Below are 12,500 nucleotides of genomic sequence, written 5' to 3'. Positions count from 1 at the left end.
CACCTCACAAATCATCCCTCTAACGCCGCATTCACACCCAGCCTGCTCTACGAGACCTCTCTCTATCTCTCCCTCTCTCTCTCCCTCCCTCTCTATCGCTCTCCTCCATCCACACTGTCTCTCATTCTGTCTCTCTTTAGTGAACATTTTCTCTCTTTTATTCTTTTTTTGTTCTCTTTTTCAAATCAGAACACACTCTCTTTCTCTCTGTCTCAGTATCTCGATCTCTGCCTTTCCCTAGATCCCTAGAACGTTTCTCTCGTTCACTGACGCCCTGTCACATTCCCCATGTCTGCAATTCAAATGGGAGTTCAAACAGTGCTGTTAAGTGTTCTGTTAGAGGAAATAATAAAGGAAGGCGCTAATATTCTATTCATGTCGTATAACCTCATTCATCCACTCACTGGCCTCTCCCAGCCCCCTCCAACAAGAGCCCTCCAGCCACAATGACCATCTGATCTCTTCCAGGAGACATAGTACATGGAACCTCACTCATCCTTAACATACCACCATAGACTGCACCTGCAAGTTCAACTCTACAGTATCTCAACATGGGACTGCCTCTGTAGGTGCGAGTCATAGACCCATGCATGTAAATACATATACGTGTACAGTCTGGACCTATGAAGAAGAGAGCTCTGAGTCTGAGGGAGACTGGAGGAGAGAGAAGGAGAAAATGGCGTCATGCGGAGGAGAGCAGGTGAGATAGAGAGAGGGGGGAGAGAGAGAGAGAGAGACAGAGAAAGAGAGAGAGAGGGAGTGTGTGTAGGGGGTCTTTAGTGAAGTGTTTACTGGGCTGAGGGGAGATGGCTGGCACTGGGAGCTGGATGAGAAGCCCAAGGTGTTCCAGCCTCGTTAAATAAACGCCTAATTAACACCGCACAAAGGTGCTTTCAGGAACATGGTGACACAACCGCCTGCTCCCCACAGCAGGACATATGAACACACACACACACACACACACACACACACACACACTCAGACACAGACACAGACACAGACACACACACACACACACACACACACACACACACACACACACACACACACACACACACACACACACACACACACACACACACCCACCCACCCACCCACACACACTCAGGCACCTCATGAGCTATCAGTCTTACCAGGGACACCAGGAGGAGTCTTCAGGAACTTCCCGTTGAAATGCTGAATGACAACGTCACATTTCTCAGTGGACTCCATCCTGAAAGACAGAGAAGTAGCTCCTTAGGACAAACTGTTCATGAGACACACACACAGAACAGGAAAAAACCAGGGCACACACACACACACATTCTCATTCCACGTATTACTCTTTTGCAATTGAGCATTCATTTGTACAAACTCACTCTCACTGCACTGGTGTGAAGGTAGATGCATGCGTTTCGGTGCACGATTAACCTTTGAACCCTCTACACACTGAGCACCAGGAACAATGGTTCTGCAGGAGGGGGCCGTACAATGGCAGCCTAACTAAAGACTTCCTAACAGGGCCTTTTCGCTGCTCGTAGCCTTCACTTCCACTCCAGTGGCCTGACACTGCCGCTGCTTGTGTGTGTGTGTGTGTGTGTGTGTGTGTGTGTGTGTGTGTGTGTGTGGGTGTGTGTGTATATATGTGTGTGTGTGTGTGTGTGTGTGTGTGTGTGTGTGTGTGTGTGTGTGTGTGTGTGCGGTGCCCCTTTCAGCTCGGTGCACGCCCATGGTGCCTGAATGGCTAATTGGCAGGCGGGCGCTCACACAGAGCCAGGGCCCGAGGAGAAGTGAGGAGCGAGTGTACGTGTGTGTGTGGTGTGTGTGTGTGTGTGTGTGTGTGTGTGTGTGTGTGTGTGTGTGTGTGTGTGTGTGTGTGTGTGTGTGTGTGTGTGTGTGGAGGGGGGGGGGAAGAGCAGTGGCCCTCTGCCTGCATCTCTTCCAGAGCTGCTGACCCTGAAAAGAGGAGGAACGCCCAGGCAGGCCCCTAATCACCGCCGCGTGCCGCACAGGGAGATGGGAGCGTGGAGCTCAGAGAGAGGCCCTCTTTAGGGGGAGAGAAAGAAAGAGAGAAAGAAAGAAAGAATTTTATTGCAATCATTAAAAAAACATGCCACCTCCCATACCGAGAAAGGGTTTGGAGTGGGGGGGGGGGGGGATGTTAGAGAGAAAACCCGAGGGCAGGAGTCAGGAGGCTGAATCAGGTGGAACAAAGGTGGAATCATTGTGATTTTTCACACCAAATCTGCACAGACATGGCTGCAGCCTCACACAGGCATCTGTGGTAATCTCTGAGATCTTCTGTCACTCACTGTCTGCTTTTCTTCCCTCAGCTTCACGCTATCTGTCATCTCTCCGCGCCGTCAAAGCCTGGATTTGACACGTGACACGGCCAGGCTGCCATCACACCTCTCGGTGTGAAGGTAGATGCATGTGTTTTGGACCAGGTTATTTCTATCTACTTGATTCTGTTTTGTTAATGGGTGATTGGGGCCGCTGTTGCAATACTTACTGCCTGAATAGTCAATCTCTTATGAGTATGAAAAATACATGAGCCATAATGATCTTTTAAACCTCCTGTAATAGTTTCCTCGCCCCGGTATTATAATGTTCTTCTGGAAGATGCTTCACGGGGGAGTCAATAGTTTGTAGTGCTTTATGAACGGGGCTAAACTGTTGTGTGTGTGTGTGTGTGTGTGTGTGTGTGTGTGTGTGTGTGTGTGCAGACAACCCTTCTGCTGACCACTATTAGTGAGCGATTAACAGTATCCATGTGCAGTGGAGATATATATATATATATATTTATGTGTGTCTGTGTGTCTGTGTGTGTGTGTGTGTGTGTGTGTGTATGTGTGTGCAGACAACCCTTCTGCTGACCACTATTAGTGAGCGATTAACAGTATCCATGTGCAGTGGAGATATATATATATATATATATATATATAGGTATGTGTGTGTGTGTGTGTATATGTGTGTGTGTGTGTGTGTGTGTGTGTGTGTGTGTGTGTGTGTGCGACTGTGCATGTGTGAGCATGTGTGTGATTTACCTTGCGAAGCCGACCCCTCGGCTGACCCCGTTGGCGTCCCGGAGTATCCGCGTGGAGATGACGTGTCCGAAGGGCTTGAGCATGTTCTCCAGCTCCTGCTCGTCCATGGACACCGGCAGGTTGGAGATGTACAGGTTGGTGGGGTCCTGCTCCTGTTGCTGTAGAAGAAAACAAAAACAAAAACAAAACAAACACACCCTCAGTATAAACCAATCAGTGTCCACATTCTTTCCCGCCGCGGTGACAGAGAGGGAGACATCAACATCGGGTGCCGTTTTTAACTTAACCGAACGGCACATTTCAAACCGCCATGTGCCGGCAGTAAGTACATTTATGGTGCGTCACCACAACCTTGCTCCTCGCCTCAACTCCTCGGCCCCCCTGCTTCCCCCCTCACACATTCTTTTTCCCCGGCGCTGCCCTCCAAAGGGATTGTGGGGGAATGATTGTGTAGATTTATGGTCACAGTTCTATAAGTTTGGAGAACTCCTTCCTCCTGCCTAATTTTAATTATCCGCAGCTCTTTTTTGGCCGTGTTCCCTGGAAATGATTCCATATTGGAGCTGGAGAGCCCGCTGAGTAAAAGAGGAGGGGTGTGTGAGTGTGTGTGAGCGTGTGTGTGCCTTTGTGTGCCTGTGTGTGCGTGTGTGAGCATGTGTGTGTGAGCGTGTGTGTGTGTGTGTGTGTGTGTGTGTGAGAGCGTGTGTGTGTGCGTGTGTGAGAGAGAGAGAGAGAGCGCATGTGTGAGTGTGTCCCTGTGTAGAAGAGTGTCTGCACGTGTGAATGTGTGTGTGTGTGTGACTGTAAATGTGGTTGTGTGCAAGTGTGTGTGTGTGCACAGAAATATGTTCAGAGCAAAAGAATATATGTAGCTGGTGCTTAAAACAAGGCTGTGTTATATTGTAGTTCTTACTGACTCTACAGTCAGTTAGCCACAGCCATTACAACAGCAGCTACTACAGTGACATTTCTCAGTCCTCTCTGAATGGAGGCACAGTACAGCATGGAGCATCAGTTTAGCATCTCAACACTGTCCCTTCTGCTCCAGAATGCTAACTAGCACAGTCTCATTTGCTTGCATTCATTTCCAGGCTCCCACCAGGCTGCTGGCTAGCTAGCCGTCTGTAACAGCTGAAAGTTGATTTGGATCACATCTGGATCTGTGGTAATTAATTAACGCTGCAGCGATCATTAGAAGGTGTCAGGTGTGAGTGTAAGCAGTGTTGTGGACCACTAACAGTAGGCACGAGCAATACTCGACTACAGGGGGGGGACGGGGGAGAAGAGGACCTGAGTGAGGCCCGCGTCTAGAGAGTCAGAGGGAGGTTGTTGTGTAGGCTTGAGAGGTGCCACGCTGCAAATGAAAGCCATTAGTCAATCGGGACACGAAACAGAGAGAGGCCCTTATGACTCTCCTCCTCTCTCCTCGGCTCTTTCAAGTGACAGATGCTGCCAATTATGTTATTTATAACTGACTGAACTGCGCTTCGGTAGAAATGCACTCTGTTTGAAGACACACGAAAGGCCTGAAGACAAAGAGAAACATTTAAAAAAAAAGAATAGGCAGAAAAAAATATATTTTTGGTTCAGTAACTACATCACAGACATCTCAAATGTTACCACCTTAGTTATGCTGTTGGATCTCGGACTGTTCTTGACACCTAATTGACGCATTTCAAAGTACTGTAATGTATTTTTTTCTTTCCCGACTGACTGAGCTTGACACTAAGATGGAGGGGAAGAGACATCCAGCAGTGTGGCAGAGAGCAGGAGACTGTGAGGAGTGCTGTGAGCTGCTGAAAGAGATGGACCAGACGAAGGAGTAAACAGAAAAGAGGAGGTCATCGGGAATGAAGGGATGGTGGATGGGTGATGGGAGGGAGAGAGAGGGAGAGAGAGAGAGGGGGAGAGAGAGAGGGGGAGAGAGAGAGAGAGAGGGGGAGAGAGAGAGAGAGAGAGAGAGAGGGGGAGAGAGAGAGAGAGAGAGAGAGAGGGGGAGAGAGGGGGGGGGAGAGAGAGAGAGAGGGGGAGAGAGAGAGAGAGAGAGAGAGAGAGGAGCACACAGGCACTTTCAAAGCACCACCAGCCTCCCTTCTGCCCCGCAGGAGGTAATTACGGGCATATTCAGTGGCGTGATTAAAAAGCAAATCAGCTGCACTCCTTTTATGACATGTTAAATGTCACGCTGCGTCTCTCGCCTGCCCCTCATGGTCTCTGCACTTGTCCACTCTCTCTCTCTCTCTCTCTTTATCTCTCTCTCTCTCTCTTTATCTCTCTCTCCCTCTTTATCTCTCTCTCCCTCCTTCTCTCCCTCTTTCTCTCTCCCTTCTGCTTGCACTCTATCTTTCTCTTTCATTCTCCGTGTCTCTGCTTCACACTCTATCTCGTGCTCCTCTCCTTCTTTCTATCTCCCTCACTCTCACACTCAATCCCTTTCACTTTCTATCTCTCCCACTCTGTTTCTCTCTCTTATACTCTTTGTGCCATCTATCTGTCAAGTGATATTTAGCAAATGGAAGCCTAGGTCCGGGTTGTGTGTGTGTGTGTGTGAGAGAGAGAGAGAAAGAGAGAGAGAGAGAGAGAGAGAGAGAAAAGGAAAGACAGTGAAAGATGAAGAGAGGTGGAAGGCAAGCAGGAAGTACACAAAAGCCTCCTCATCGCCGAAAGGGTACCAATAAACAGAGAAGACATAATAATAATCCATTGCTGTGCAAACAGGAGAATCAGACTGACGTGCAAACACTCCTCATCGAAACACCACCCCCATCCTCCAATGCACTTGAGTTCTTCCACGCCATTCCGACATGAGTCATATGGGCAGACTGGCAGACTGGCAGACGTATGGGTGCTTGGAGCTGTGCAGCCCTGGGTGGCATCGCCATAGTGTAATGCCATTGCACGGAGCATGTATGTTTTTATTAGGGGCTTTGAGGGCCTTGAGGGGAGAGACTCTAAACATTCCCTGTCTGAGAGCTGAGAGCTGAGAGCTGAGAGCTGATGTAATGCCTAACCTTCCTGCGGGGATGACTTCAGACTTCAGCGTGGAAAAGAACGCCCTCGTTTCCTGCGTTTACTGCGCTCGCAACAGCCAGCGCTGACTGCAAATTGGCTGGCAAGGGCTAGTTAACCACCTATGTGCGTGTGTGTGTGTTTGTGTGTCTCTGTGTCTGGAGGAGAGAGTGTATGTGTGTGTGCGTGCGTGAGAGAAAGTGTAAGAGCGAAATTAAATTAACATGAAGACCACAAAAAAAAATTGTATTTCCACTATGCAATCAGTGTATGTGTGGGCACTGCCAAGTGCGTGTGAGTGTGTGAGTGTGTGAGTGTGTGAGTAGAGCCTGTGTGTAAGTGTGTAAGTGGATGTGAGGGCAACTGTGTGATGAATGACTGTGTGTGCACATCTCACTGACTAAGATATAGCATGGCTCCCATACAACACAGGCATATATGTCTGCCTTTGCTGCTGCTTGCGTGTATGCGTATATGGTCTGCCTCTGGAAAAACAGGCTTTTGCATGTCTTTGAATGTGAGTGTGTGTGTGCATGTGTGTCTTTGAATGTGTGTGTGTGTGTGTGTGTGTGTGTGTGTGTAAGCATGTGTGTGTGAGGTGTGTGTGTGTGTGTGTGTGTTACAGCAGTGCAAACTGTGTGTGGCCTTGTGTGCTCATGGGTGTGCGAGCCTCATCAAGGGTGTGTACGTGTGCATGTGTGTGCATGTGTGTGCGTGTGTGTGTGTGTGTGTGTGTGTGTTACAGCAGTGAAAACTGTGTGTGGCCTTGTGTGCTCATGGGTGTGTGAGCCTCATCAAGGGTGTGTACGTGTGCTTGTGTGTGTGTGTGTGTGTGTGTGTGTGTGTGTGTGTGTGTGTGTGTGTGTGTGTGTGTGTGTGTGTGTGTGGGAAGAGTGCTGTGGAGCAGCTGTCGCGTGTGCAGGAGCGCCAGGTCCCCTATCAATCACACAAATCAGGCTGGGCATTCACCTGAGGGAAGCTGCCTTTATGTCAACATCCACATGCAAATGGGAAGCGGTAGGGCCTGTATTACCACCTCCACCCTCCTGCTGAGGCTCGCTCTCACCAAGGCAAGCTCACCGAGGAGAACCAGGCTCCTAACCCTCCTCCCTCTCCTCCTCCCACTCCTCCCCACTCCTCCACAGTACGAAGGCTGAGACATCTCCGATCGCTGGTGCAGATTTACTGATGCAGAGCAAACAAATAGAGGGGCGCGATATAGACTATCATTAGCTGGCTTATTGTTCGCACAGTTTCAAATGAATGCACACAACACGGCTTATTTAGAGCCAATACCAAATGCCTCATACAATCAGGATAAGCGTCACTGTCGGCTGTTCACAACGGCCCCATCGGCTGCTGGGACTGGAAAGCCGTTTTCAGGCTGGCCTATTTACCCAAACTGCGTACGGTTGTCAATGTGTGCCAGGCACATAACCTGCTCCGACTCGATGAAATGTCTGCACCCAAAAGCTCAGACAGCATATAACACTGGATACGATCAGCTCCAAACACAGCTGTTGCGGCGAGCACTCAGTATGCAGATATGGAGCTGATTGGGAGCTAAATGGATCTAATTTACTCGCACACATCGTCTTATTGTTTGTCATTTCCAAAAACACAGAAGATTGATACACTAAATATCCTCTGTTAATTAACTGATACATAAAAATCATAAAAGTCATAAAAAGAATTGTTAACAGCTTATAAATAGGTAATGAACGTGTTATAAATACTTAATAAGCATTAAACACATCATGCCCAGCTGCACTCATTTCAAGGAACATATTCTGCCCATAAACATTAAAGGGAAAGAGTGTGTGTGTGTGTGTGTGTGTGTGTGTGTGTGTGTGTGTGTGTGTGTGTGTGTGTAATATCAACTACTAAATACAATATGCAGCCCGAACAACACCACAAGGTCTGCACATGAAGTAAGTAGATCTTTGAAGCAGCATAGAATGCTACATCCATTTGCCTGAAGAAACAAATACTCATAAGATCAGTTGGTGTTGTTTTGTCGTCGCTGCTTTCCCCGGCCCCGTCATGAATACCCCCCCCCCCCCACGGGGCATCTGCAGCGGCCGATCTCCCCTTCTCACTGCCCCCTCCCTCAGGCCCCACTCCATTCATACTGACCGCCACACGGCAATCACTAACAACACAGGCACCAGGCCTGCCAAACACATCAGCCAACTGGGACTGTGTGTGTGCGCTCAAGCTGGACTGCAGCCCTGAAGCAGGCATGCCTAGGTAAGGTGGATGTGTGTGAGAGAGTGTGTGTGTGTGTGTGTGTGTGTGTGTGTGTGTGTGTGTGTGTGTGTGTGTGAGTGTGGGAAAGAAAGAGACCAAAAGAGTGAGAAAGAAAGTAAGAGAGAAGGAGAGAGAGAAAAAAATATATGCAGTACCCCACCCCAGCATGAAACAACACTGAAACACACACACACACACACACACACACACACACACACACACACGAATTGATGGCAATCCTGTGTGAGTGACCTGTGAGTCTTCTGCTGCGTTAACACTCCATTGCTCATGGGGGGATCGGCACTAGACGCAGATCCTGTTGCTGCTGCTATTGATTCTGACCCAGCCGACGCCAGGGCTCTTAATTAAAGATGCTGTGAACAGCTGTTGCAATACTTGCTTAATTACTGCCCCAGTAGTCAATCTCTTATGAGTATGAAAAATACATGAGCCACAATGATCATTTAAACCTCCTGTAATAGTTTCCTCGCCCCGGTATTATAATGTTCTTCTGGAAGATGCATCACGGGGGAGTCAATAGTTTGTAGTGCTTTATGAACGGAGGTAAATTGGTGTGTGTGTGTGTTTGTGTGTGTGTGTGTGTGTGTTTGTGTGTGTGTGTGTGTTTTTGGGTGTGTGCGTTTGTGCGTCTGTGCAAGTGTATGTACTGTTAGTGAGACTTTATGCCTGATATATGCATGATATCTAAATACCTTTTGGTTTTTATGCCGTGGATGCTATGTGTATGTATGTATTTGTGTATATATGTCTGCATGTGTGTGTGTGTGTGTGTGTGTGTGTGTGTGTATATATGTATGCATGTGTGTGTGTGTGTGTGTGTGGGGGGGTGTGTGTGTGTGTGTGTGTGTGTGTGTGTGTGTGGTGGGATGTTAGCATACTCATGGCCAGTGGAGTACCTCCTCTTCCCAAAACACTCAGCATGCATGTTGTTCACCCTTCAGTCTGGGGCTCTCCTGATGGGCGCAGGGCTAATAGTCACTATAAAGATTAACAGCCTGTGACCCACTGGAGCATATGCAGCAGACATGCACTGAAAGCCTTACTGTCAGGCCTGAGAATTAATCTCCCTCTCTCTCTCTCTCTCTCTCTCTCTCTCTCTCTCTCTCTCTCTCTCTCTCTCCCTCTCTCCCTCCCTCCCTCCCTCCAACTCTCATTGTCCCTTGTTACATTGTCCTCTTTGCACTGACTCCTGTCACACTCCACAAAGGAATCAAGTAGTTGGAAGATTAGTGGTAGTGATTCTTGCGGCGGCCCTGATAGCTCGATGCACTGCAACTTAAGAAAAGGCACGCAAATAGACTAAACACAAGCAAATTAAGAAGACATCTTCATCCATTTGACAACACGTGCGCAGCATTCGGAGAACGCGCAGCAAATTCAGACAACACAACGCATTACAGAAAACAAGCTGCAACTACACCAAACCATAACGGATATGTGTTTCTGTTTCTCAAATGTTCAAGTAACATCAAGTAACAACTTTCCTCGACCATTCTTTTAAACTCATCAGTTGTCTGTCTTATTTGTAGTTTCTCGTAGAATTTGTCATTTTTACTACTCTTAAAACACATGTTAGTTACATTATAGTATTATTTAGTTGGATTGAACACAATTCCATACACATCTCTCTCCCTCACTTTCCCACAGCTGTTCACATTATTTGGTGTTTGCCTGGTCTACCAGCATCTGAGGTAGGGAACAAACATGGTCTACCAGCATCTGAGGTAGGGAACAAACATGGATTTTGCCGCACTTTGTTTTGTCTTATAAACAACTGCAGTGCATGCGGCCCTCAAACTCTACCTGAACAGTTTTGACATGTCTATTAGTTGGTTTTCACATAAAAGGCCTGATTTTTAAACGATGCTTCCTTATCTTGCACCTTTATAAGAAACAGCTGCAAGCCTTATGTCCAGTGATGAGAGTGATGCAGATGGAAAGGTGGTCATCATGAAGCTAAGGTGATGGAGGCCTACATATCCAGTGGGGGATGTCAACTAGCAGCACCGAAAAGACCAAACTTCAAAAGAACTTTCATGATTTGTTGTCTTCCACTGCAACAAGGGATGATATGCACTTTTAAAGAAAGGACTATGAGAAGTGATGCCACCGGAAAATAAAAAGCATTGAGAACATGTACAAAGTTGTATTTTCTATAATGCTGCAGTACTAAGCAGTTGCTGGCTGATTAGCTTGGTTTGCTTTAGCTTAGAAAATGTTTTAAAATCACCAGTATTGTCAGACTTGTTTGTGGTTTTTATATTGAAATTGAGCATAAAGCATTAAACTTGATGCAGTACTACTGGTCTTAAAATACTGACTGCTGAAAGCACCTGATACAGTGAGTCTGAATGAAGGCAACAGTGAAACTAATCGCAGTGTTCCAGGGAGTAGGCCTATACTCAACCCATACGTCCCATATACAGAGATAGATTATGCACCGTAATCAGATTCCACATTTGGAGATGTTTTGAACTAGATACGCTGGACATGACAGATATACGGTGAAATAGTCGGAGTCTGCAAGCTATAGCATGCGTACCGATATGTTCCCATTCCAGAGTTCAGGACACAGTCCAAATATGACAACGGACACTTGCGTGTCACACATCGTGTCTGTCCGTATGTGCCCCTTTATATCAGTGGATATACCAATTTAAATATCTCCTGAAATAGTACCCTGTTAAAGTCATAGGTGTCATTTTATTAGTCATGTCAGCAAAACCTACCGGTAGTTTAACTGTCCCCTATTATGGGTGCTGAAAGTAACCAGATACCATGGCGTGTTACACAATCTAAACGTGTTCATCATTTTCAGGTGTCCTCTGGAAACAACTGCATTATCGTGTGGTGTAATTGCAGTGCGTTTCTGTAATGTGTTGTGATGTCAACAGCATATTTTCTAAATGCCACGCATGTGTTGGAAAATGTATGCAGATGTTTTCTTAATTTGCCTGTGTTTTGTGTTTTTGCATGTGTTTTGTGTATCTGCATGTGTTCTGTATTTTTGCATGTGTTTTGTGTATCTGCAGGTGTTTTGTGTATCTGCAGGTGTTTTGTGTATCTGCATGTGTTTTGTGTATTTGCATGTGTTCTGTATTTTTGCATGTGTTTTGTGTATCTGCAGGTGTTTTGTGTATCTGCATGTGTTTTGTGTTTTTGCATGTGTTTTGTGTATCTGCAGGTGTTTTGTGTATCTGCATGTGTTTTGTGTTTTTGCATGTGTTTTGTGTATCTGCAGGTGTTTTGTGTATCTGCATGTGTTTTGTGTTTTTGCATGTGTTTTGTGTATTTACATGTGTTTTGTGTATTTACATGTGTTTTGTGTATTTGCATGTATTTTGTGTATTTGCATGTGTTTTGTGTTTTTGCATGTGTTTTGTGTTTTTGCATGTGTTTTGTGTATTTACATGTGTTTTGTGTATTTACATGTGTTTTGTGTATTTACATGTGTTTTGTGTTTTTGCATGTGTTTTGTGTATTTACGTACATGTGTTTTGTGTATTTACATGTGTTTTATGTATTTAAATGTGTTTTCTTAATTTGCAGTGCGCCAAGCTCCCAGGGCCACCGTAGATTCCGAATCTGGATAGTAATTACGCTGGTGATTTTGGTCATGACTGATTGCCGTCAAACTCGTCAAAGGAATCAAGTGGTTGGAAGATTAGTGGGACGTACTGTACATATTAGTGATTCTGAATCTGGATGGAGATTGTGCCGGTGAGCTGGGTTATACTTATGTCTGATCATGTGATGGTAGCTGTGATTATGATTGGTGGAGATTGAGCCTGAAGCTGTGATCTGGGGCTGCTGGGTGTTTAGGGGCTAGCAGGAGAGCGAGGCCTTCGCTGTTGAGACGTCTATGCGTGCCACTTCTCCCCACTACATCCATCCATCATGGCCAGTCTTATGGCCACGCTTACAGGACGGCAAATACATTTATGATGCATTACCGCACTAAACAGACTCAACATGTCAGGATTTGTACACTACACATGTGTATGTGTGTGTCTGTGTGTGTGTGTATGTGTGTGTGTAATGACGTTTTGTCTTGTTTTCCTGTGTATTTGTGCTTGTGTGTTTATTGTGATGTAGTGTGTAGCCAAGGAAAAAGGCTGAAATGTGAGGGTGGAAACTTTCGATGGAGAAAAATAGGCCATGTGTGTTTGTGTGTGTAAGAGTGTGGGTATGGGT

General features: G+C 46.5%; 1 protein-coding gene across 1 annotated transcript in view; it reads right to left on the bottom strand.

Moving 5' to 3' along the window:
• The window catches only part of rbms3 (RNA binding motif, single stranded interacting protein), a 148,096-nt gene that overhangs the window by 65,527 nt on the left and 70,069 nt on the right, over window positions 1-12,500 (bottom strand). Inside the window, exons 5-6 of the mRNA XM_031576518.2 lie at window positions 3,027-3,184; window positions 1,134-1,213 (exon numbers count right to left, since the gene is read on the bottom strand). Coding sequence (XP_031432378.1) covers window positions 1,134-1,213; window positions 3,027-3,184 — 238 coding nt within the window. The remainder of the gene's footprint in view (window positions 1-1,133; window positions 1,214-3,026; window positions 3,185-12,500) is intronic.

Source organism: Clupea harengus, chromosome 11 (genome assembly GCF_900700415.2).
Source record: "Clupea harengus chromosome 11, Ch_v2.0.2, whole genome shotgun sequence".
In the NCBI taxonomy this organism is placed as follows: domain Eukaryota; kingdom Metazoa; phylum Chordata; class Actinopteri; order Clupeiformes; family Clupeidae; genus Clupea; species Clupea harengus.
The sequence above is the reverse complement of the archived record's forward strand: the minus strand, read 5'-3'. Positions and strand labels throughout refer to the sequence as shown.